Here is a 23,825-nt window from a genome sequence, read left to right on the forward strand (position 1 = left end):
AGGGTCTGGTGTTACTCTTAGATTCCTGAGAAGTTAAGTTCATTGTGAGGGATGTTTAAGGATATGAAACTCAGTAGTGTCCCTAAATAGGTTGTTCATATGTGCAGTTTTTTTATTCTGAACAGCTGTGTTTGTACATTTGCACTCATGTCTATTTGTGTCCGTGTGTGTTTTCTGGTCCTTCTTTGTACCTGTGTGTGAGTACATGTGTATCCTGTATGGTGTCTGGATTTGCTCCTTAACAGCATTGCTCTCTACGTTGTTCTGCTGAGGAGAAGGAGGGAAATTTTTACTCCAGCGACTCGGATTTCGATGATGAAGAACCCAAAAAATTTCACATCCAGATCCGACCAGTTGCCAGCAGTAACCGTAGCAACTCAGCAGCCAATGAACTGGAGCTGAAGGCCACAGTGGGGGCGTTGACCCTGCCCCCTAACAGAGCGGTAAGAGATGGGGGTGTTTAATCTTTGATAGCTGAAATGAGACTGATGATAGACTTTTATAGAGAGTCATTATACTTAAACCTGTGTGTGTGTACATATTTACAAACTTTTTGTTAGATGCGATAAATCTATCTGTATATATATATATATATATATATATATATATATATATATGTGTGTGTGTAAGTGTATTATATATATATATATTTTTTTTTACATATACTATATAAAAGATATATAAAGCTGTTTATTCTACAAGTTGAGATCAAAAGACTAGACGAATAATACTCACATTGTCTTGGTAATCTCCCCTGTTATCTGACACTTTAGTTACTCAATAACTTAATCATAGGTGACAAATACACTCATGAAACATATGATGTATTTTTCACTCAAAAATGGCAAACTAAACTGCTTTAACCTGATTAGCTAGTTTTATACAACTTCTGTTAGTCAGGGTGCACAAGATTTTACTAGTTTGCCGGTCATGTCTATAAAATTATCTATAATTATATAATAATAATAATAATCTAAAATTAGCTCTTTGAGACAATCAGTCACTGTATTTGTCCATGGTTGTGAGTTTTAGTAGAATCAAATCTTTGAAAAATATTTATTTTATATTAATATATATTTATGTCTAGTGTTGTTTTTCTATATAGTTTTTTCAGAAAACCTACACATAAACACGTTAAAGCAAAATGATGCATCAAAAATGGCAAGAGAGGAAAGTCCAGTGTGTCATATTATTTGTTTAGGAAAATTAAATGAGACAGCAAATCATGAAAAATATGGAGCAAAACATTGACTAAATAGTAGTAATGACACTTAATTTCATTCATCCCATCCTGTAGGTGTCAGTAAAGAAGCAGCTCTCAAGTAAGTTCACTTATATTGCTCTTTATATCTCAGACAATATTGTGTATGTATGTTAGTGTGGATATTTCTCACGTGTCCTCTTCCTCTGTTACAGGGAACTCCAGTTCAGCAGGACGATCTGAAGGGGAAGGGGAAAGTGTTCCCCAGAGAGGTCGGTCACACTTCTCAGACGTCAACTTCTGTGCTCTTACAGCCAGAGTTATGATCATTCATTTCGTTCCTGTGACTGTTCCTGTGATTTCAGCCAGCCATCTCAAATGGCCACAATGACACAGACATGTCCCACCTCCTGTGTCTACATTAATAGATGTCGTTATCTCACAAACAGCTCAATCTGACACCTTAATCACAGCAATCTGCAATCCAGCTGACCTTGGGGTCAGCGCCATGCATCATAACAGCACTGTCATTATTGTCTTATATTGACCGACTGATCTCCGGTCAGCTGAATTGCTGTAATTACTGCCTCCGAATAAGCTCTATTTTTGTATCGTGGGTTTTGACAATAATAGCTGGAAACAATTTGGTGTGTGGTTTGAAGAAAAAGGTTTAAGGCTGTCTTCCTCCCAGGCTGGCTATTACTCAAACTTATTTGCAGAGATTAGTCATGTAGAGGAATGGTATTATTTTGATAGTACGTGGTTTGAACAACTTTATGATTAAAATTTGTTTTATTTATTACTCAGTAATTGTGCTGTACATTACGTTTTATGGGTGTGGTGTTATGGTTAAAGATCTAGGCTGGTTACTAAAACGTTAAACCTAAAAGAGATGATCCATAAACAATCACCAATGTAACCGTGAGAAAAGCACATAACCTAATATTTTTCCAGGGAGACTGCCTATAATATGTGGACTGTAAGCACTTTGGATGAAAGCATCTTCTAAATGACCCCTTACTTCACTTTTTTATTTTATTATTATACTGTTATATTGTGCAGTAAAGTAATGTTTTGTTGTTGTACAGAGGGAGAACAGGAGAGTCTGCGTAGATCCACATCCAGCCCAGATCACAGCAGGTACAGAGAGATTTCCCATACAGCATAATTACTGAATGCTTTAATATGCAAAAAATGCAGATTTAATGGTGAAAGATGTAATTTTTGTGGCATGCTGAATAAGAATGTGTGCCCCAAACTCATACCATAGGTTGAGCAAGAAGAGGACAAACTGAACGAAAAGGCAGTTTATTAAATAAATAAAAAGAAATGTTAAATTTAATTGATTAAATTGATTTATTTAAATTGTATAAATATAGATTTGAATACTGTAAAGATTTTATTTTATTTTATATATATTATTTTGATTATATACAGTGTTCAAAATTTTGGGGTTGGTACATTTTTGAAAGAAGATTCATATGCTCACCAAGACTGCATTTTATTTGGCAGTAAATTTATTGTACAGTAAAAACAGTAATATTGTGATTGTGAACAGTAATTTATTCATGTGAAATTTCTGCATCATTACTCCAGTCTTCAGTCACATGATTCAGAAATCATTCTAATATGCTGATTTGCTGCTCAAGAATTTATTTATTATTAATATAATTTATTATTATCATCAATGTTGAAAACTTTTGTTCTGCTTAATGTATTTGTGGAAACAGTGATAACTTTTTTTTTTTCAGGATTCTTAGATGAATAGAAAGTTCAAAGAAACAGCATTTATTTGAAATGGAAATCTTTTGTAACATCAAGTCTATACTGTCACATTTGAACACATTAATTTCTCAAACTTTTTATATTGATATTATTTCAATCATTAATTTAAAGATTCTTTTTTTTCCCCTCTCATCTCTTCAGGTTGAGTTCCACAGCATCTGGTCCGGACGCGCTGTTTGGACCTCCTCTGGAGTCGGCCTTTAAATCCCACAGCTTTACTGGCAGAGAGCAGCTCCAGAACGCCTTTGCTGCATCTAAATGTAAATCTCCAGCAGCACACAAACCACCCCCGGCCTCATCACTGTGATAGATGAGAATCGACTGGACGAGCTATTCTCTTACAGCGTTTTAAAATAACGGAGAATTAAAAGCTTTAAACTAGCCTAATGTGTGCCAGAGTGTGCGTTACAATATTCTAAGAATTAATTGACTCGCTTTAGCAGAACTGCTTGTGTAGGCATTAAATCATCAGTTATTCAATTATGGACAAAAGTGGAATGTGAATTATGTTTCTGCAGTCAATCTTTTCCTTATCCTATCTGTTAAGAAATGTCCTTTCTGATCAGTAATAGACTTTTCTCCATGTTTGATAGATGCCGCATTCTCTTCGGATTCATCCTCTCCTGAGAATGTGGAGGATTCTGGACTGGATTCGCCTTCCCATCAGCCCCTTGGAGTGTCCCCTGAACCCAACGTTTGGGCAGCCTGGCCGTCTACTCAAACTCAATCTAAAGACTCTGTAAACCTGAGCCGATCCACTGACCCATTCCTGGCCGCATTCCGTGACCCCTCGCCCGGTCGGTCTCCTCTCCCACAGGACGACACCACCAATGCCTGGCCTTCCAATCTACGTTCTCCACGTGCCCCACCCAACGTCGAGCCCACCACCTTCAGCTTCCCGGCCTTCTCCCACAGCCTGGCGTCTTCAGAACTGGAGCCGTGTGTGTGGAGCTGTAAACACATCCCTCCAGAAGACCCCTTCCTGGCTGTGTTTGAACGCTCCGCCCCCAAAGACAACCTGCCTCCACCTGATGCCTGGGTCCCGACTCCCCCTCGGCCCACCAGGGATAGCAGGGCTGTGGAAACCCGCACCGATCCCTTTTCCGTCTCTCTGAATGACACTAAAACCCTCCCTCCCCCATCCTCCTCCCGCAAGGAGCGAGAAAGGAAAAGAGATCGTAGCGTCCCGCCTCCAGAGTCTCCGGATGATCCTTTCGCTATTACTATGATAGGGAGTCCAACGCACCAATCGGCACTGGCGGCGCAGGCAGCTGCACAAAGCAGAGCTGGTAGTAATAGGCCGACACCCAGTCCTAACTCCGCCCCCAATTCTCAGCCGAAGAAAGAGCTGGTGCATTGGAACTCGGTGCATAACCCCTTTAGTGAGGGCACTACGAATAACACTGTCACGCAAGAGTCGACCAGAAAACAGAGATCATTTAACGACGAGCCTCGCAGGAACGGACCGCCGCTCACACGGCATTCTGGGCCGCAGGAGGACCTTTGCTTCTCTACAGACAAGGACCAGAACTTCCTGGATATTAACACACAACCAGGTATTGCAGATTAGTGAATGTCTGATATGGTGTTTTTATGGCCGATTCTGATACTGATATTTAGAGAGCAAAGTGGATGATATAATGGCAATATGCAATGGCCCCAAAAAGTGTATAGACAATTAACCCTCATTTAAAAAGTGGCATTTCTTATAAAAAAAATGCAGCACAAGCACACTTTTCAAGTAAAACATTTCTCAAAAAGAAGCTTTTTAGGTTTAAAATTATAAAACAATAAATGTATTGCTCAAAATAGAGACAAAAACCCTTTCTGGTTGTCAGACATTGGGGAAACACATTCATAGTTAATATGATGAACTACACCTGTGGTTACTCTGCGAGAACACATAGAAAATTGCAAAATATGTAAGCAATGTGAAGTTAGTTCTGCAGCATTTGATTGCAGATGCCACTTAATTTAATATTTTATAACAAAATATTTTATATCTAATGCAATAATATTCAGTCACTTACAGTAAGTGTCTTTTTTTAATTTTTTGATCCATTGTAAAATACAATTTAATGATAACAAAAAGTTTAATTTAGGCTTATGTTCAAAAGATTTTTTTAAGTCTCTTATGCACAGAAAGGCTGCATTTATTTAAACAAAAATACAGAAACACAGAAATGTTGTGAAATAATGTTGTTTATTCCAGAGCATCATTACTCCAGTCTTCAGTGTCACATGATCCTTCAGAAATCATTCTATGCTGATTTGGTGCTCAAAAAACATGAAGAATCTGAGAATCCGATTAATGAAAGAATCATTCAGAGTGGTTAAATAATTTGTTTCAGACTCAGAAAAACACTCATTCATGAATCAAACATTCCTACAATACATCTCTATGGTTTTAAGAAGACTTGGAATATAGCACACAAGTCATATGGACCACTTTTGAGATTGAAAAGTGTGGCAGGGTGTTATTCAAAATTCCAAAACCGTTTCAGAATGAAACCCATGGAATAAAGTCATATGGGGTTGGAATGACATGAGGGTGAGTAAATAATGACAGGATTTCCATTTTTTTCTCTTGCAGTCTCCCAGCATGGTTTCAGGCAGGACAGCACTGAACGTCTGGCATTGGCTCCCCCTCGGTCGGTTCGATCCAAGCGTTCCTCAGGCAGACTCAGTGGCTGTGAGCGGGTAAATGTTCCACAGACCTCATTACACCATCTATCCAACCAGCACACTTAAGCTTTTTTAAAACCATATAAACAAATCCCTTAATAGGGCTCTGCTGCAGCCTCTTTCGTTTTTCTCTTGTTTTATGAGATGTGGTTTCTCTCATGTGGTTCTTCAAATTGCTCCCTTGACTTTAGCTCTTAATTAACACCACTACTGAGATTCCACTTCAAGCTTTTAATTGCTTTATACTGGGAGGTAACAAATAATATTACAGGACATAGAAACAAGCCTCTGGTAATTTGTTGCCCAAAAACACTTGTTTTCAATCCACACACAGTAAAAGGAGAAAATAAATGGGGAGTTGACAGATAACATGGACATAAACTTTTTTCAACATCGATATTTTAGTTAAAAATGTATGTGTAATGGAAACCGTATATTTTTAGTCTGGTCTTCATCTTTTTTTCACTATTTTGAATAATTTGTATGCTTATTTATTTCGCTTTTTTTATCTGTTCGCTTAAGTCCTGCGGTGTGAAAAATGGATTTTAAGAAATACATATATTCCACGCAGTCTCCTAATTAAAAGGGTTAGTTCACCAAAAAATGGAAATTCGGTCGTCATTTTCTCACACATTTTCTGAAGAGACTCGATCACTTTAAATGATGAACAGATTTATTTTAGGCTTTTATTCACATATAAACATTGATCAGCGAACATAAGCAGAAGCTCAACCGAACATGCTTGACAACAGAACAAACCTCTCGCTGAAGCTGAAACGCGTTGAGTTACACGAGAATGAACCTCATTGGTTCTCGCACGTCAAGCGAATATGCTTGAGCTTCCGTTTACCGTATCTGATGTTTGAGTTGATGAATATTTAAATGTGAATAAAAGCCCAAGTTCAATCTGTTCATCATATAAAGCGATTGTGTCGCTTCAGAAAATGTTGACTAAACCACTCAATTCATAGAGATTAGTTTTACAATCTCTTCATGAACTTTTTTAAGCGTCAAAGTGTCAGTTGCGTAGCTGTCAATGGAGAGACAGAAATCTCTCAGATTTCAATAAAACATCTGTAATTGTGTTCTGAAGATGAACAGAAGTCTTTGGAACAACATGAGGGTTTGTAAATGATGACAGAATTAAAAATGTTGGGTGAACTAATCTTTTAATATGAGCTCATAAAAGTGGCATGTATAATTATAAAAAAAATATATAACAAAATAAAAAATAAAAAATATTTTAAATGTTTAAATTATTAAAAATGATATATTGTATTAATTCTAATAATAATATATAATTATAAAATAAGACTTTTCTGTGGTGTGTCTCAGTCTAGGTCTCTGTGCTCGTCTCCGCTGCCTGAGCCCAGTCCTCCCCTCACCTCCTCATCCTCCTCCAGCCCCAGTGAATGGGGGATGCAGAACCGCGTCCCCAGCCCAGCCCGAGGTGACCCGAGGCACACTCCTATTTCCCTAAACACTCGCATTATCACAAAACTTAATCATATATTACTCTGAGAGACATCCTCAAGAGCTTTACTGTAATTGAATTATGCTAATCTAATGTAGACATATGCACATTACCGCTGGGGACAGTCAGGAAATGTCCTCATGGCTGATTTTGTCCCCATCACAGCATCTCCCAAATCTTATTTCGTATTCAACTGCTGATCCATTTATTTATCCATCCTCCGACAAAATCCAGGGACCGACTGTGGCAGATGAAGTTATCAAGTTATGTAATGTGACCCTGCAGGTTTGTCGCGAGGACCCAGTCCCATATCTCTGAGTACCCAGGAGTCTTGGCCTGTAGCCACAGCCATCACGGAGTACATCAACGCCTACTTCAAAGGAGGAGAACACAACCGGTCCGTCTGAGGTTCTTTCTCTCCATCTTGAGGACAAAGTCTTTTATCACTTTGTCGCTCCAACTGAAAGTGATTTGCTGTCCAACCGTTTGTGTGTGTTTGGGTTTCAGCTGTCTGGTTAAGATCACCGGCGACCTCACTATGTCGTTTCCTGCCGGCATCATCCGCATTTTCACTGCCAACCCCAACGCACCAGTTTTAAGCTTTCGATTGGTGAACATCTCTCGAGTGGACCACTTCTTACCCAACCAGAAGTTACTCTATAGGTATGATGCCAAACACACACACACAACTGGCTTGTTCTGGGTTTAATACAAGCTCTGTGGACAGCATCTGTGATCTTTGTACCTGCAGCGACCCGTCACAGAGCGACCCGGACACCAAGGATTTCTGGTTCAACATGCCGGCCTTAACGCTCCACCTGCAGAGAGAGGCGGAGCTTAACCCTCAGGCCTCCTATTACAATGTGGCTTTGCTGAAATACCAGGTCAGTCATCACAAACCTAATGAGTGCTTGAAACCTAAAGGAATATTCCACATTCAGTTCAAGTCAAGCTCAATCATCAACATTTGTGTCGTAATTCATCAATGTTTTAAACAGCTTTACAGCTCAAATTATATAAAAGTTTTAACTGAAGAATTCATGTACACTACTGTTCAAAAGTTTGAAGAAATTAATGCTTTTATTCAGCAAAGATGCATTAAATTCATCAAAAGTGACAAAGACTTTTACATTATTACAAAAAAACTCAAATAAATGCTGTTCTTATGAACTTTCTATTCATCAAAGAATCCTGAAAACACTTTCACAGTTTCCTAAAAAATATTGGGCAGCAACAGTTTTCAAAATGTTTTTGTTTAAAAAAAATTTTTTTTTTATTGTGCATAGGCCTGTCGCGATAGTCAATAAATCAATTAATCGCACGATTAAAAAAAATGAGCTCGATAATTTTTCCGGCCGCGATAATTCTATTTGCATGCTTGTTTGTTTTCCTCGATCGTCTCTCTCTCTACCAAAGAGACTGGATGACCACTCTCGGTTGTCAGTTGCATTGTTGTCAGTCACATGGTCTTTGTATGGGAAAGCGGGACTGCTTGCGGCGACTGCCGGGAGAGAGAGAGAAGACGCTAGTTGTGAGTTGGAGAAAAAAAAGTGAGAAAATCTCACTCCAAGCTAAACTCAAAAGTTGGCAGCCCTGGAACCACTTAACCTGAGCGAGCCGGTATGTCGAGCCCGATCTCATGAAAATGCGTATCTATAATGTTATTTCTCGTGCCATTTATACGCCCAAAATAGTTTTTGCGTGCATATGATACGCACTTTATGGCGTGTAATACGCACGCACTCCTCACCCCTAATCCTAACCAAGTATTTTCAGTGCGTTGCATACACACGCAATAAAGTGCGTCTCCGTCTTCCCGACAGTAAGTTACACAATCACTCTGGCGTTTAGTCGACAAAGTAACAGGAGGACAGTGCAAAATGGTGTGATATGGCCTGTTGAGGCTTTTTTTTTTTTTGTTTACAAAGGTCCTAACTGGCAGTTTTGCCTGTTATGGAATGTATCACTATTTATGTCTGAGCCTAATGTTTAATAATTTTTTTGAAGTGCAATTTTGTTTACATCCATTTTATTTATTGTTTTTGGTATTTATTCAAGTGAGTTTTTTTGTTAACAGACACTGAGAGTCCATTGCTTTTATTGTTTTTGGTTGTTTTGTTCATTTTTTGTGGATATTTAAAATGTTTTCCGTTTTCAATGTTTAATATTCTTTAGAAATAAAAGTTTATAGATCTTTGAAAAGGTGTACCTGCATTATTATGCCATTATCATTATATTAAATGAAAATGGTCTCAGAACGACAATATTATCGTTTATCGCAATAATTTCTTGGACAATTTATCGTCCAGCAAAATTTGTTATCGTAACAGGCCTAATTGTGCAATAGCATATTAGAATAATTTTTGTAGGATCATGTGACTCTGAAGACTGGAGTAATGATGCTGAAAAATCAGCTTTGCCATCACAGAAATAAATTACATTTTAAAATATATTAAAATAGAAAATAGTTGTTTATTCTACAAAATGATTGTTTTTACTGTATTTTTAATCCAATAAATACAGTCTAGATGAGGATAAGAGACTTCTTTCAAAAACAATAAATCATTTTACCAATCCCAAAGTGTAAAACTGTTATAGTGTAAGTGCGCTTATAAAATTATAAGCTTCACATTTCCATAAATGAATCTTGATTTGAACCTTTTTTGTGTTAATCAACATTATTACATCAACAAACTCTGTCGACTATGCTTAACTTGCATTGAACCCGGAATATTCCTTTAAAGGTTAACATCTTTGAAAATGTTTATAATCTATCATAAAACTATTTGAAATGTTTATGTGAGTGTTTTTTTGATTGAACTCTCGTAGGCGTCATCTCAGGATCCGGGTCGTGCGCCCCTCCTGTTGTCCGCAGAGTGTCAGCGCAGTGGCACAGTGACCCGTGTGTCGCTGGATTACCACTGCTGCCCCGCAACCGCCCCCTCCACCCAGCTGACCACTGTACAAGTGCTGCTGCCCCTCGATCACACGGCCACAGACCTGCAGTGCCAGCCGCCTGCATCCTGGTGAGAACTGGACACACATTCATAACAACATATACGCAGATTACGAGAAAAGAACATTGAGGTTTGGGAGGCTGCTTATAGAGATGGAAAGATAAGAGAAAATGAAGTGAATATGTGATGAGAGAAGTGATAGATGAAGAGAACTGTGTTACTGACTTGTTCTGTTTCACAGGAGTGCAGAGGAAAGACGACTCCTGTGGAAATTGCCAAACCTCTCCCCGACAAATCACAGCAAAGGTCACTGCTGCCACCTGTTCATCCTCTCCTTTCTTTTTCTGTCACTCATTCATGATTCATGTTTAACTCTTTCCACGCAAGCATTAAAAAAAAAAAAAAAAGTTCCCAGCCAGTGCCAGCATTTGTGATAATTTTCAAAAAATTTGTGTGTTGTTTTAGTTAACAAAAACAATAAAAAAGACTTCAGAAGCCATATATTGTATGTGTTTGTGACGAACAGACCTAAATTTCAGTCCTCACTCACTCCCAAATTAAACAATTAATGATTTTTGATTCTTGTTTGACATCATGAAGTCTAACCTGTACCATATTTGATTTAATGTCAGCGTACTGGGTTATAATTGAATCATTTGATTTTAGAGTTTTGATCTACAAACTGGTCACTGTTCTGGCATCATATGGAATACAGCGATTATTTAAAATTCTCCTTTGAAATAACGTTAATGTGTGTGAAGAGTTCTAAAATGAAAACGTCATTTTTAAACAACAGAATAAATATCAGTCATAAAATGGAAGAACTAAAGAACATCTAACGAATATTGATTTCCTTGAAGAAGAAAACTGCACTATATATAGTTTAGCGCTGGTACATCTTAGCGGAGTTTAAAGCGCTGCACTGACACAATGTTTTCAGTGGAAGTGGGCAGAAGAGCGAGAGGCCAAGAAACAAACTTCTGAATACATAAGATCAGAGGGAGACTGACAGAGCATCAAGGGAGGGTTGTGAACATTTTGGAAGCAACTGCATGTTTATTCAAATATGGGCACCATTAGGATATTTTAAGATGATCTTTTATTTCTAAAGGCTCTTGCACATATCTTAACAAGGTCTGTGATGTAAACCTAAGAGCAGCTGCTAACTCTGTGTGTGTGTGTGTGTGTGTGTGTGTGTGTGTGTGTGTGTGTGTGTGTGTGTGTGTGTGTGTGTGTGTGTGTGTGTGTGTGTGTGTGTGTGTGTGTGTATGGGTCTCAGGGTCTGGCACATTGTGCGCCAGTTGGCAGTGCCTGGAGGTTCCCCGCGGGCCTCCCCCGAGCCTGGCTGTGCAGTTTGTGGGATCCGGGGCTTCTCTGTCAGGCATTAACGTGGAGCTGGTGGGCAGCCGGTACCGCATGTCCCTGGTGAAGAAGAGGTTTGCCACAGGTGGGAGCCAGACCTACTTTATGTCCCTCATAAGCAGCTCCCTTCAGTTCATAATTGTTTATTTAGTAGGATATCTTGTTGCCAGGGGGTTGCTGATTGTTTTGGGTGGTCTCTAGGGGGATGCTTATGAAGTCTCTAGGATATTCTAGCAGTTCAAAGATGCTCAGGTCCCTCCTGCACTCTAAGTTTAGATTTTTTGACCAATTGCTTGGCACCACAACACACCTATCCTCCACAAGCTGAGCATTTCCATAATAGGTATTTATGGTGAAATCTACTTGCACAACTTGTTTATCATTAACCCCAGCAACACCATGGTCATAGTTATCTTGAATGCAGTGTTGCTTTAAAGAAAGGCGTCTGCCGAATGCATGACTGTGAATATTTTAACCATTTAAATGCAGTATGTATACATTTATCACTCAGAAGATCATTACCGGTTCCTAACAAGTGATCCTTTTTTAAAACACGACTGTATATCTTGATGTTCACCTAATTATAACCATCACCACTTTTTGCTAAACTTGAACAGTCCCTTGTGCTTTTTAATATTAAGTATAATATTCAAGGTATCATCTCTGAAAACAGTTGTGCTTCTTAAGTGAGTTTAATTGGTGCTTAGTTATTAATTAATAGTTTTTGCAGTGTTTTCTTGAAAAAGCAAATCAAGACTGGTATAGTGATAACAGCATGATGCATTCATTGTCAAATGTAGTAATAATGTTCATCTGTATCGTTTTACAGGAAAATATATGGCCGGCTGTTCTTTGTGAGAGGTGATGGTGCCGCTCCGGTACCACCGAGGCACAACGTTTGCACTTTTTAAACCTACCTGGGCTGGTGGAACTGTCCATGTGCTAAAGGCCTAAACAGAAGAGATCACATTGTATATACAGAAAGTGATGTGTAGGAAATAGATAATACCCATGATGCATTGCTTTAGAATAAGTATGGCACTGGGATTAGGGACCACAACCAGCCTCTACTCTTTTATCTGTATAGAATTGTTTGTTCAGTGTGCAAACCACACATTTATTTAAAGTTTGAAGAACTGGATGTACATTTCCTTTCATTTTTAGTGCAAATTTGTGAATGAGTAAGTATGAATATGTATAATGGATATAAATATTCTGACATTTATTGAAAAAATGGTCTCATGTTGAGTATTCAAGAAAGGTTTACTTAAAGATAAAAATAAAAATCACACAAATAGACTTGTTTTTTTACTTTAAAGGGTTATGATTCATGTCGTTCCAAACCCGTAAATCTTTTGTTTATCTTCGGAACATAAATGAAGATATTTTTAATGAAATCTGAACAATTTCTGTCCCTCCAATTGCAGTCCACGCAACTACCACAAATTCATACATAGATCGTAAAACTAATCCATATGAATTGAGTGGTTTAGTCAGAATTTTCTGAAGAGACTCGATCGCTTTATATGATGAACAGACTGAATTTAGGAACTATCCCATTACAAAGCAAGCAGTTAGTCTGAGACAAAAGTGGTTTACACAAATTTATTACACTTTTTACCAGTACAAAATACAGTCGAACTAAGCAGTTGAGGCTAAATAAAGATATTTTAAAGACACAAAAATAAGGTATCAATATAGTAGTGAGAAGAATTGCAGCTACCTCCATAAAAATAATCCTTAGCCAGAAGCTTTAAAACAGCATTACAAAAAAAAAGAAAAAGAAAAAAATCTTTCCCAAAAGCACACAACAGGCAAAGAACCATGACAGGCGTTAAAGTACAGAGCCTGACACTCACAACCAACCACAGTGAGAAAACATCCGCCAATCACTTCTCAGAAACAAACACAAAACAGCTAGGAGAAATAAAGTTTATCTTTGTAAATAGCAGAGAGGGACATGTAGGGTGCCCGTTACGGGCCGCTACCAGGCACCGGTAAAGATCCCAACCGGGTTCAGCACAACATCCTCAAAAACAAATGATGTATCCTGAAAACGATAGATCTCCTGAAAATGTTTCCAGCTTTACTTCAGCTAAGTGGGCACGTTGTCTTTATTAAAAGCGTGAAAACTAAAACATCAGATGTACAGCACCAGGTAATGAGGCATATTTGCAAGAATCTGCATATTCTGTTACTAGACGCGTCTATTTTGGGGTTCTCTACGTCTTCTAGAAAAGGCTTTCTGAGATGTGGCGTTTTATAGAAATTTTTAGCTATTACGTAGCGTTTACGTTTTTTTGCTATTACATATACACAATATCTACTTAAATATGTTATTCAAAAAAAATATTTTAATCTTAAAAAAAAAGAAGATTGTAATAAAAATAACACAGAACTAGTCATAACCTGGTGAGTGCAGACTCACTTCCAGTTACTTCAGAAGGCCTTGTGTACAGATGCACGCTCACGCACAGGTACGTTCAATATATCGACAAATCACCGAGGCTCTTTTTAACCACTGCAAACAACTAAGAACTCGTCAAATAACTACAAAACTAGACCAAAAAGTTTCACAAACCATATTTGGTGGAAACTGCTTTGCTTGGGTTCAAGAGCAGAGCGGTTACCATCAACACAGTAGGCGTATGTACATCCTGAAGCTTTCGAACGAGAATGGGGTGCTTTCAGGGCAACCGATCGGAGCAAACAGTTGAATAATCTCATAGTGATTTTTATAAAACGTATTAAAAAGTTAGAAATTAACTCATTAGAACTAAAAACTGTTGAGGTATAGACTAGGCATCTCATATGGCCAGGGGTTCATCTACAAAACGTCTGGAATGGAGCGTTCTCCATCCTTTTCGTCACGGAAAGGCTTTGCATGTGCAGCAGGTTTGGGTGGACGCTGCGACGCAGCTTTGGGGTCAGCAGGTTGCATCTACGCCTGAGGAACCGCGAGGAAACGGCCGAGGCAGAAAGTCTAAAAATGTGACCATCTTTAAAAGGTGCTTTAGACACATCTGAGGTTCTGAGACGATACATTCATTCTGCGGTTAGAGGCACGGCCGAGGAAACGACAGAACGAGAGAAGGTCAAAGAGAAAGAGAGAGACAGTTCTGCTCTAGTGTTTCTTTTCTCATCTAAGGCACTGAAAGAAGACTATGGCACATGAAAAAACACATCACAAAACCAGCACGTTCTTGTTTCACAGTCGGAGAAAACCTAAAGGCGAGAGAGAGAGACACACACACTGACCCTAAACAGACCTCCGTACCCTCAAGATAAAGAAAAAGCTCACGGCTGAGTGTTAGCTTGGCCACCGGCAGCCGTAAGAATGTGGTCTGGGGTGAGCCTGACGCCCCGCTCCTAGATCTCCTGCAGGGAGTGACTGCTCTCGATTCTCTCTCTCTTCACCGCCGGCTCGCTCATACTCCTCTCGCTCATCCTCGACATGTCTCCATCACTGGCCATATCGTCTGAGAATGAGGCATCTGGGAGAGGGAAAAGAGGAGGATGTTGGAATACAGAGCAGAGGAACTTTCGAAATGAGAAAAAAGAAACTTTCTTTTTTGGGTTGGCATCAAAATCCATTACCTTTCTCCATGAGTGATGGCATCATTGAACTGAGGTCACTGAACTGAAAATGTAAAAAAAATACATGTTTTTTTAAAACGTAAATTTTTATGATTGATTTGCATATTGTATTACATTTTAAAACCTATAAATAACATTGATCTAAACAAAATTTAAATAATGTTAAACCAATTCAATATTTATTATGTGAAAAGTATTTGCTTAAACAAATTGTTTATATTTAGTCATTTCCTCCACAAACAAATGTACAATTTACCAAATGTTAGTGTAATAACCACCGAGACAAAAGTATAAGATAAATATGAGCTGAATATTTTTATGAATTATTTAAATAATAATGAATTATATCTCTACATATTTATTATATAATTAATATTAATGTGTAGACAGACATATAATGATATCAGTATTAGTATTTATATGAATGTACAGACAGAATTAGGCAATCAATAAAATTATTTATATGAATTTGTAGATAGATATAATTATAATATGAATAGTATTAATATGAATGTGCAGACAGATAGATAGATTATAAATATGTAATTCTGTGCATTTACTATAAAATCAAATGCTAGCTAGGAAATTAGCCTTAGAAAAACAAAGAATTCAACCACTCACAAAATGTAAAATGTCACTTCCACCACAGAATACTATTAAACACAATACATCGTTTGAGTTGTGATGGAATGGAGGTTTCAGAAAAATAACAATACTCTGATGGCGCGCATATATGCTCTTGGACATTGTTATTTAAATAAACTACTGCAGGCGTGAAAAGTGTGTATTCAGGGAGTTTATTTTCTTAGTCGACAGGGCCAAAAGAAACGCCTGCATGTGCTCAACGCTTAATACAAGCGGTTGGATTAATGCACGAAGGTCTGAAATATTAAACCATGGAGCAGCCAGATCTCCTCACCTCCCCCATGACAGCGATGGGCGTCTCTCCGGTTGCATGGGCGACACGGTGTTCTACCAAATAGAACATGTATTCATCATAGAGCAGACGGATGAGGTGGAAGGAGCCAAAGCTTGCGGCCGAGCGCAGAGTCAGATCTCTGATCACCATGGAGCTGTAACCAGGGCAACAGAGAGTTTCATTACAAACTACCACAACAAAACCACAACACCCGCCACAGATTAAAACGCTGCTTTCAATCTGCCCTCTTCAGAAGATCAGTTGTTGTAAAGCTGTGTGTCTGTTAAGATGCCTGATGAAATGGAAGTCAGACCTGCAAACTCACAAGCGGTGAAAAAGGTGACGTTTACGAAGTCATTTGTTGTAGGGGGGTCTGGGGCGTCGTCCCCCACGAGACCATTTTTATGATTTTAACATGTAAATTAAGCATTCTGGTGCATTCTGACAAGAAACATTTTGGAAAAAAAGAAAAAAATCAAATCAATGATACTTTTAAACATGAAACTAAACCGCCAATAGTCGGCGGCAAGTGACCGTCTTAATAAATGAAACGATTCGTTCAAAATGCTGAATCGTTCAATCACAAAACACCGCGCTGAGTGAATACCGATTTGATCGACGCGCAATATTTGACATCGCTAACAAACTAGACGGCGACCTTGCATGTCACACATCGCAACCACTCTTTACCTGCGGTGTTACAACTGCTTATAGCACTGCGGGTTTTTTTTTTGCAACAGGGAGTTTTTAGACGGTAGTGGAGATGTTTTCCACGTGCATAAATCGTCTGTCAGCAGCTGGTTCACCGGGTTGCGGCCACTTGCGGGGGCTCTTTCCCGTCATTTAAACGCAACGGTCAAATTTTTTTTTTTTTTTTTTTTACAATATTCGTCAAGAAGAATGCATTTCTCCTTCTCTGTCCAATTAGGCTTTCTTTTTTTGTTTTCATTATCCATTCCGATACCCTAGCCTACTTTATTTGATGAAACTGCGAAAGTGTTAGTGTTAGTGTTTTGCGTATCTATGGCAACAACATACTTTTATAACGTGAATCCAGGATCGCTGTCGTGAAACACTTAAATGTTTCCCTTACCTAAGAGAACCGTTTAAGAGATATGCAACACCCTTAAGTTATTCTCTTAGGTAAGGGGAAATCGCCCCTTAAGTATCATACTTAAGGGAAAAACTTAAAGTGCTTTATGCAACCGGGCACTGTTAACCCGCGAGAGCACCACAAGTTTATCCTCCATCACCGCACTCTCCGGGCGTTCAAGCAACTGTAGCTTTCATCACTAAAACGGAAGGCCCGCCTCTCCATTCATTCGATTGGACAGTGGAAAAAAACGCGATGACGTCGGGCGCTTTTTCCGCTTGGAGTTGCTTTTTTTTTTTAAACACGAGACGCAGCAGGCGCATAAACAGCGTGCAGAACGCTTGCTGCCATAGGAAAACAATTGAAAATAGGCGCCTCTCACTGCAAAAAACGCGTTAGGTATGATTGGCCCCACTGGGGTGTTATGTTACTTAACTAACGTTATATCAACATTTTGAGTTTTTTTATTTATAATTTATAATGATATAGTTAAGTAACATACCAGCTCCTTGAGTCGCCTTAAGTCGCGTTATGTTACTTAAAAAAATAAAACTCAACATTTTGAGTTTTTACCTCAGTATGTTTAGTCTGTGAGCGCTGCCACTTGATTGAACTGATGCGCTACAGCGATCTGTCATGCTACAGAGCGCAGATAAAGATCGCGACAGCTCGAGAGACGTATGGTCTCACTCCAGTCTATATGAAATTAGCCAATTTCCAATTTTTATTGTAAATGCAATTTCACCCCTCAACCTCCAACCCCCCCAACCCAGAAAAAAAACTCATCGGATCTACACGATTCAAATAAATGACATATTTTGTTTCAAAACGGCGAATTTCACAGAAAAGCGACTAGTTTGCAGGTATGAAAAGTGAAATAAATGTAGTTGAGAAGTAAGAGCCCACCGAGGGTTTTTCTAAGGAGCCTTGTACCTGTAAAAGGACCACTTGAGCAGGAACTGGCGCGCGGCACGAGGGAAGCTGGGACTGCCGTCGTAGGGTTTCAGCACCTGGTTGACCACGTTATCCAGCCAGGCGGCCCACTGATCCAGAGAGCTCTGCTGCTGCAGGGTCACCTTAAAGTCTTGCTCCAAACGCTGGACCACACTCTCATCACACTGGCACACCCAGGACGCCTGCTCCTGTGACAAACACACACACTCAGAGTGAGCAGAGAACGAACACTCACACCTCCTTATAACCTCCATGAACCTGAAGTGTTTCTGATGTTCCAGCAGAAGACAGACCTGCACGTTAGCGAAGTCCACTCTGTTGAGGTCGCTGAGCATCTGGTTGATCTGTGAGGTGTTCTGCAGGACGGCTCGAGCCGCCTGAGCCAGATGATTCAGAGAGGTGTAACGGCGCAGGGTCTGCGCAAACGCACTCACTACTGCAGCCTGCGCAGACGACAAAACCGTGTGAGCATCAACACAAAAATACCTAATCCTCACATCCTGTAAGGTCAGTCACCAAGGTTACACAGTTCACTTCTAAAGCACAAAAAAACATTCATCATAGGACAAGCCACAAGCATACACCCTAACCTAGCTATGTTTTTAACACAACCTTTGAAATGTTTGGGGTCAGCAAGATTTTCTTTTGTAATTATACTTTTATTCAGCAAAAATGCTTTACGTTACTTGTACTTACTTTAGTAATAACAAATTATGCATAGTTACATGCAACTAGCCCTAAACCAAACCTGGTCAAATTCAATTTTACAGTCTTGTTCCCCATTATACATACTGTGTAATTATTATAGAAAGTGCAGTAACTGGATAATAACTAGGTACTAACCCTAAACCTACACCAAAACCTAACCTTAAACCATTTAGATCAGATACCTTATATTACCCAGTACTTTTTAAGGTAAATACACTAAGTACATGTAAGTGTACATACTGTAAAATAAAGTGCAACACCATAGTAAACCCTATAGTAAAGTACATGTTGTTAACTATTATTACTCAGTACTTAAATGTATTATTACACTGTAACAAGAAAAAGTGTAATGCTCTTGTGTGTAATGCTCTTTTGAAATTAAACAAAAAATAATCGAAAAGTATTAAGCAGCAGACCCGATTTCAACATTGATAATAATACTAATAATAATACTAAATGTTTCTTGAGTACCAAGTCAGGAAATTAGAATGATTTCTGTAGGATCATGGGTAACACTTTACAATAATGTTTCATTTGTTAACATTAGTTAATGTAATATCTAACATGACCTAACAATGAGAAATACATTTGTTGCCATATTTATTGATCTTTATTGTCAGTTAATAAAAAAAAACAGCTGTTCATCATTTATGTTAGTTCATAAATCATTAACTAATAGAACCTTTGATTTTAATAATGTATAAGTAAATGTTGAAATGAACATTAACTAAGATGAATAAATGCTGTAGATGTATTGTTAATTATTAGTTAAATGTTAGCTAAAGTAGTTAACTAATGTTAGCTAATGAAACCTTACTGTAAAGTGTTACCAAAAAATGCCATCCCAAGAATAAATTACATTTGAAAATGTATTAAAATAGAAAGTTATTTGAAATCGATAAGAGAAATTATTTCACAATATTAGTGTTTTTACTGTATTTTCACTGCTTTTGTGATCATAAGGTACTTGTTTCAAAAACATAAAATCTTACTGACCCAACACTTTTAAACAGTAATAGTAAACAGTAGTTTTTGAGTATCATTATTATAGAATTGCATTTTTTATTTTTTGCATTTTTGAATTTCTTACATTAATAATATACATTATAATTTCATTTTTAATACTGTATATTCAATTACATTTTTATTTATTTATTAGGTTTTTTAGAATTTCTTCTTCTTGGAATTGTGTCTGCTTTAGCCAGCTTCTGAGAATATTTTCAGCAAATTTCTCCTTTAAGTTAAGGTCAGAAACACACACACACACATACCTTAGTGCGGACAATCTCCTGTGGGAAGTCAGTCATGGCTGAGGTCAGCCACCCCTCTAGACTCTTAGCGAAGTTTCTGATAGCTTGAGTGAGAGTGCCTGCAAGGATCACATTTCCCATCAGTCATGCACTCAAACATTCAGCCCACAATACAGCAGCAACACTGACCCTGGAACAGGTCACAGTAAGTGTGTGAAGTAGAAGAAATACTAACTGGGAACAGGTCGCAGTACATCAGGGATGAGAATCTCCACCAGTGCCTGATACAAGATGTGATCACAGCTCCTCATCCACTGTTTGATTGGTTCATATTTACACAGAGCGATCAGCTTCTCTCTGGGGAATCCTGGGATGTCCTCCACATCCTCTTCACTGCACAATATACCAACACATGTTCGTTCAGACAGAAATTCCTTCGTTTCAAATGTATTAAGATAAACAGCAAAACTTACTTTACTTGATTGCAAGTAAAAAATAAATGAACAGGTTGCATCTTTTAAAATAATAGATTAACTTATTGTACAAAAATGTATAAAAAGGCCTCAAAGTTTCACTCAGAGAGCGCAACACCTACACTACAGTTCAAAAATCTGGGTTCAGTAAGAATTTTTTTTTTTTGATATAAAGAAAATAATACTTTTGCTCAGCCAAGGACATTTAAATTGATCAAAAGTGACAGTAAAGATAGATGTTACAAAATATTTTTTGTTTCTGTTTTTAAAGAATCAAAGAATCCTTAAGAAAATCATGTTTTCAAAAAAAAAAATTAAGCAACACAACTTTTTTTAACATTGATAATAATCAGAAATGTTTCTTGCGCACCAAACTAGCATTATATTGATTTCTGAAGGATCATGTTACACTGAAGACTGGAGTAATGATGCTGAAACATTGCAAGATTACATTTTATAATATATTAAAATACAAAACAGTTCATTTAAATTGTAATAATATTGCACAATATTACTGTTTTCACTGTATTTTTGATCTAGTAAATGGAGCCTTGGTAAGCACAAGAGACTTCTTACAAAAAGACAAAATCTTAAACTTTTGAACCGATGAAAAATAATATATATACACAAATACATAAACACACACACACACACACACAATACTAATACACTACAGGAATGTCCTTGACTTTCTATGATGAGTTTTGCTCAAAATGAAAATCACAATTTAAAGATTTCTATACACTTGCAGATTTGACTGTGGGAACACTGTATAAAGGCGTGTATGGATATAGCACCTGTTAATGGTAGTGGCTCCGTCACTAGATGGCGCTGTTGAATACCAAAAGGTCTGCCATAGCTTCTCTATGAGATGGAACTGCAAGTTCATCACTACGTCCAGAGTCGCCTGACAGAGAGAAATCAGGGTTATAAGCAATGTTTAAACAAGCTTCCACGAATTAAAACACTCAAACAGCAAAACTGCAAATCTGACGTTAAATGCCACTATATGTTTTGGAACAAAAACACTAATGTGTGATGTCGATTTTTGGGCTGTAAGAATATCTTGAGAAGCTCCTATGTGAGTTATGATATCATTTGTGAGATGAGTGTGCTCCTTTATTCTGAGCGCCTGTCTTTCCTGTTGGCATATCAGACAACGAGATCATCTGAAGTGCGGCCCACTCACGACATCACCGTCCATCTCGCAGTTTAAATTATGAAAACAGCCAGTGCTCATTCAGAAGCACCCATCTTGAGAGCAATCCACCTTCTTATATAAACAGTTTACTAGTTACACAACACAATCCACATACAGAAACTTTCAACTACATCTTATATTCTGGTTTATGTCCAAAAAAAGGAACTTTAGTCAGTGTGGTAGGGATGGTATTTCAGTGAACTGTGACATGCAGAAATAAAAGTAGGTGTTGGTGCTTTACTGGATAGCAGAAGTGAGAGTGTGGTGAGTTCACTGTGTGTTTGTCTCAGAGTGATTCACACTCAGCTCTCAGATTCTCCTCGATGAGGACACACTCTTGTATCCAGTTACACGGCCCCCCCCCCCCCCCCCAGCCCTTGCCGGTCACATGCTATGTTTTGGCAGCCAGGTCACCATGGCAACCTTGTTTACCGTTGCCCCGGCAACAGATTAAACACAGCACTCCAAAACAAAAAAAGAGAAAATTCTCTTTCCTGGACAAACAAGCTTTCGTACCTTAGTCGAAAGAGAGGAAAAGCACTATAGTCTTGAATCTAGAGGACAAGTCGATGATTTTTTAAGGGTACTGCACTTGTGTGAACTCAAAAAAACTGTGTTTTATAAACTCACATCCTATCTCAGGCAGCACTAAAAGTGTAGAGCTCTGACTTCCTTAAAGGGATACTTTACCGTTTTTTCATATTAAACTATGTTATCCCCTTAACTAAGACGAGTTGATACATACCTCTCTCGTCTCAGTGCGTGCACTAAATCCCTCTGTCTTGCGGCGAAACTTTGTTAGCCCAGTTCATTTAATATGGGCCAAGCAGAGAAGCTACCAAACACCTCCACGTTTTCCCTATTTAAATACAGTTACTCGCGAAGTGTAACTCGACCTAGAACGGTGACACAAAACAAAACGTTGCGCTTTTCTAAGCGTGTAAAATGGATAACTATTTTGTATGGCGGAATACCATAGCAAGTGCTTGTAAGCACTTCGACTTGGCGCAGTAATATCTTCACTAGAGGGAGCGGGGGCCGGTGAGAGGATTTTTCCACGAGTGAAGATATTACTGCGCCAAGTCGAAGTGCTTACAAGCACTTGCTATGGTATTGCTTAATTTTTTCAGTTCGCTTTTCTAAGCGTGTAAAATGGATAACTATTTTGTATGGCGGAATACCATAGCAAGTGCTTGTAAGCACTTCGACTTGGCGCAGTAATATCTTCACTAGAGGGAGCGGGGGCCGGTGAGAGGATTTTTCCACGAGTGAAGATATTACTGCGCCAAGTCGAAGTGCTTACAAGCACTTGCTATGGTATTCCGCCATACAAAATAGTTATCCATTTTACACGCTTAGAAAAGCGCAACGTTTTGTTTTGTGTCACCGTTCTAGGTCGAGTTACACTTCGTGAGTAACTGTATTTAAATAGGGAAAACGTGGAGGTGTTTGGTAGCTTCTCTGCTTGGCCCATATTAAATGAACTGGGCTAACAAAGTTTCGCCGCAAGACAGAGGGATTTAGTGCACGCACTGAGACGAGAGAGGTATGTATCAACTCGTCTTAGTTAAGGGAATAACATAGTTTAATATGAAAAAACGGTAAAGTATCCCTTTAAGTGTATCAGCACTCTACACCTACTTACCAGTTCGAAGAGCATAATTTAACACGTTCAAGTGATTTTGGTGAAAATGGATATGTTCAGCAATTTCATATCTTTCTCTCTTTTCCACTGCCTGAAAAGCACTGGAAACTTTAGCGCTAGTGCAAAAAATGAAGAGTGACAGGAAATTTTGGTGTTCACTTTGTTTCTATTTTTTATTTTTTATTAATCGCATTAATAAAAAATTATTAATCGCATCTTTAATTAAATCGCAACATAGAATGTTGTAAATATATTGTACATACATACATATCATTGTACATACATGCATATCTATATACGTGTGTGTTTGTTTGTGTGTGTGTGTATTCAAATATATTAAAGGTGTAACCGTTAAAATTACTCATGGTTCGGTATTTATCATGGTTTTAGGGTCACGTTTCGGTATTTGCTATGTTAAGGGAAAAAAAGTACTTCTGTCAAATGAAAATCAACAAAATAAGAACAAGATTTGTTGTTTGATTAACGAATCAATGGATGAAGGAATATTAGGCTGCTGTCAC

The 23,825-nt window shown here is 38.2% G+C and overlaps 2 protein-coding genes across 8 annotated transcripts in view; one reads left to right on the forward strand and one right to left on the reverse strand.

Annotated features, from left to right (window-relative positions):
• fcho1 (FCH and mu domain containing endocytic adaptor 1) overlaps positions 1-12,763 on the forward strand; it is a 45,255-nt gene extending 32,492 nt beyond the window's left edge. Inside the window, exons 13-27 of the mRNA XM_082187575.1 lie at positions 259-443; positions 1,298-1,322; positions 1,417-1,473; positions 2,290-2,341; positions 3,128-3,246; positions 3,580-4,542; positions 5,580-5,686; positions 7,007-7,121; positions 7,431-7,542; positions 7,653-7,808; positions 7,897-8,029; positions 9,975-10,171; positions 10,344-10,408; positions 11,382-11,549; positions 12,294-12,763. Coding sequence (XP_082043701.1) covers positions 259-443; positions 1,298-1,322; positions 1,417-1,473; positions 2,290-2,341; positions 3,128-3,246; positions 3,580-4,542; positions 5,580-5,686; positions 7,007-7,121; positions 7,431-7,542; positions 7,653-7,808; positions 7,897-8,029; positions 9,975-10,171; positions 10,344-10,408; positions 11,382-11,549; positions 12,294-12,322 — 2,483 coding nt within the window. The 3' untranslated portion in view covers positions 12,323-12,763. The remainder of the gene's footprint in view (positions 1-258; positions 444-1,297; positions 1,323-1,416; positions 1,474-2,289; positions 2,342-3,127; positions 3,247-3,579; positions 4,543-5,579; positions 5,687-7,006; positions 7,122-7,430; positions 7,543-7,652; positions 7,809-7,896; positions 8,030-9,974; positions 10,172-10,343; positions 10,409-11,381; positions 11,550-12,293) is intronic.
• A 292-nt stretch (positions 12,764-13,055) lies between these two features.
• rfx2 (regulatory factor X, 2 (influences HLA class II expression)) overlaps positions 13,056-23,825 on the reverse strand; it is a 42,448-nt gene continuing 31,678 nt past the window's right edge. For all 7 annotated transcript variants that reach the window (XM_082187590.1, XM_082187588.1, XM_082187587.1 and 4 more), the window contains 8 exons: positions 21,256-21,365; positions 20,221-20,378; positions 20,007-20,104; positions 18,321-18,470; positions 18,007-18,215; positions 15,981-16,134; positions 15,062-15,104; positions 13,056-14,958 (listed from right to left, as the gene is read on the reverse strand). In XM_082187590.1, the coding sequence (XP_082043716.1) occupies positions 14,834-14,958; positions 15,062-15,104; positions 15,981-16,134; positions 18,007-18,215; positions 18,321-18,470; positions 20,007-20,104; positions 20,221-20,378; positions 21,256-21,365 (1,047 nt within the window). In that variant the 3' untranslated portion in view covers positions 13,056-14,833. The remainder of the gene's footprint in view (positions 14,959-15,061; positions 15,105-15,980; positions 16,135-18,006; positions 18,216-18,320; positions 18,471-20,006; positions 20,105-20,220; positions 20,379-21,255; positions 21,366-23,825) is intronic.

This window comes from Leuciscus leuciscus (genome assembly GCF_965113295.1).
Source record: "Leuciscus leuciscus genome assembly, chromosome: 13".
NCBI classification, from domain to species: domain Eukaryota; kingdom Metazoa; phylum Chordata; class Actinopteri; order Cypriniformes; family Leuciscidae; genus Leuciscus; species Leuciscus leuciscus.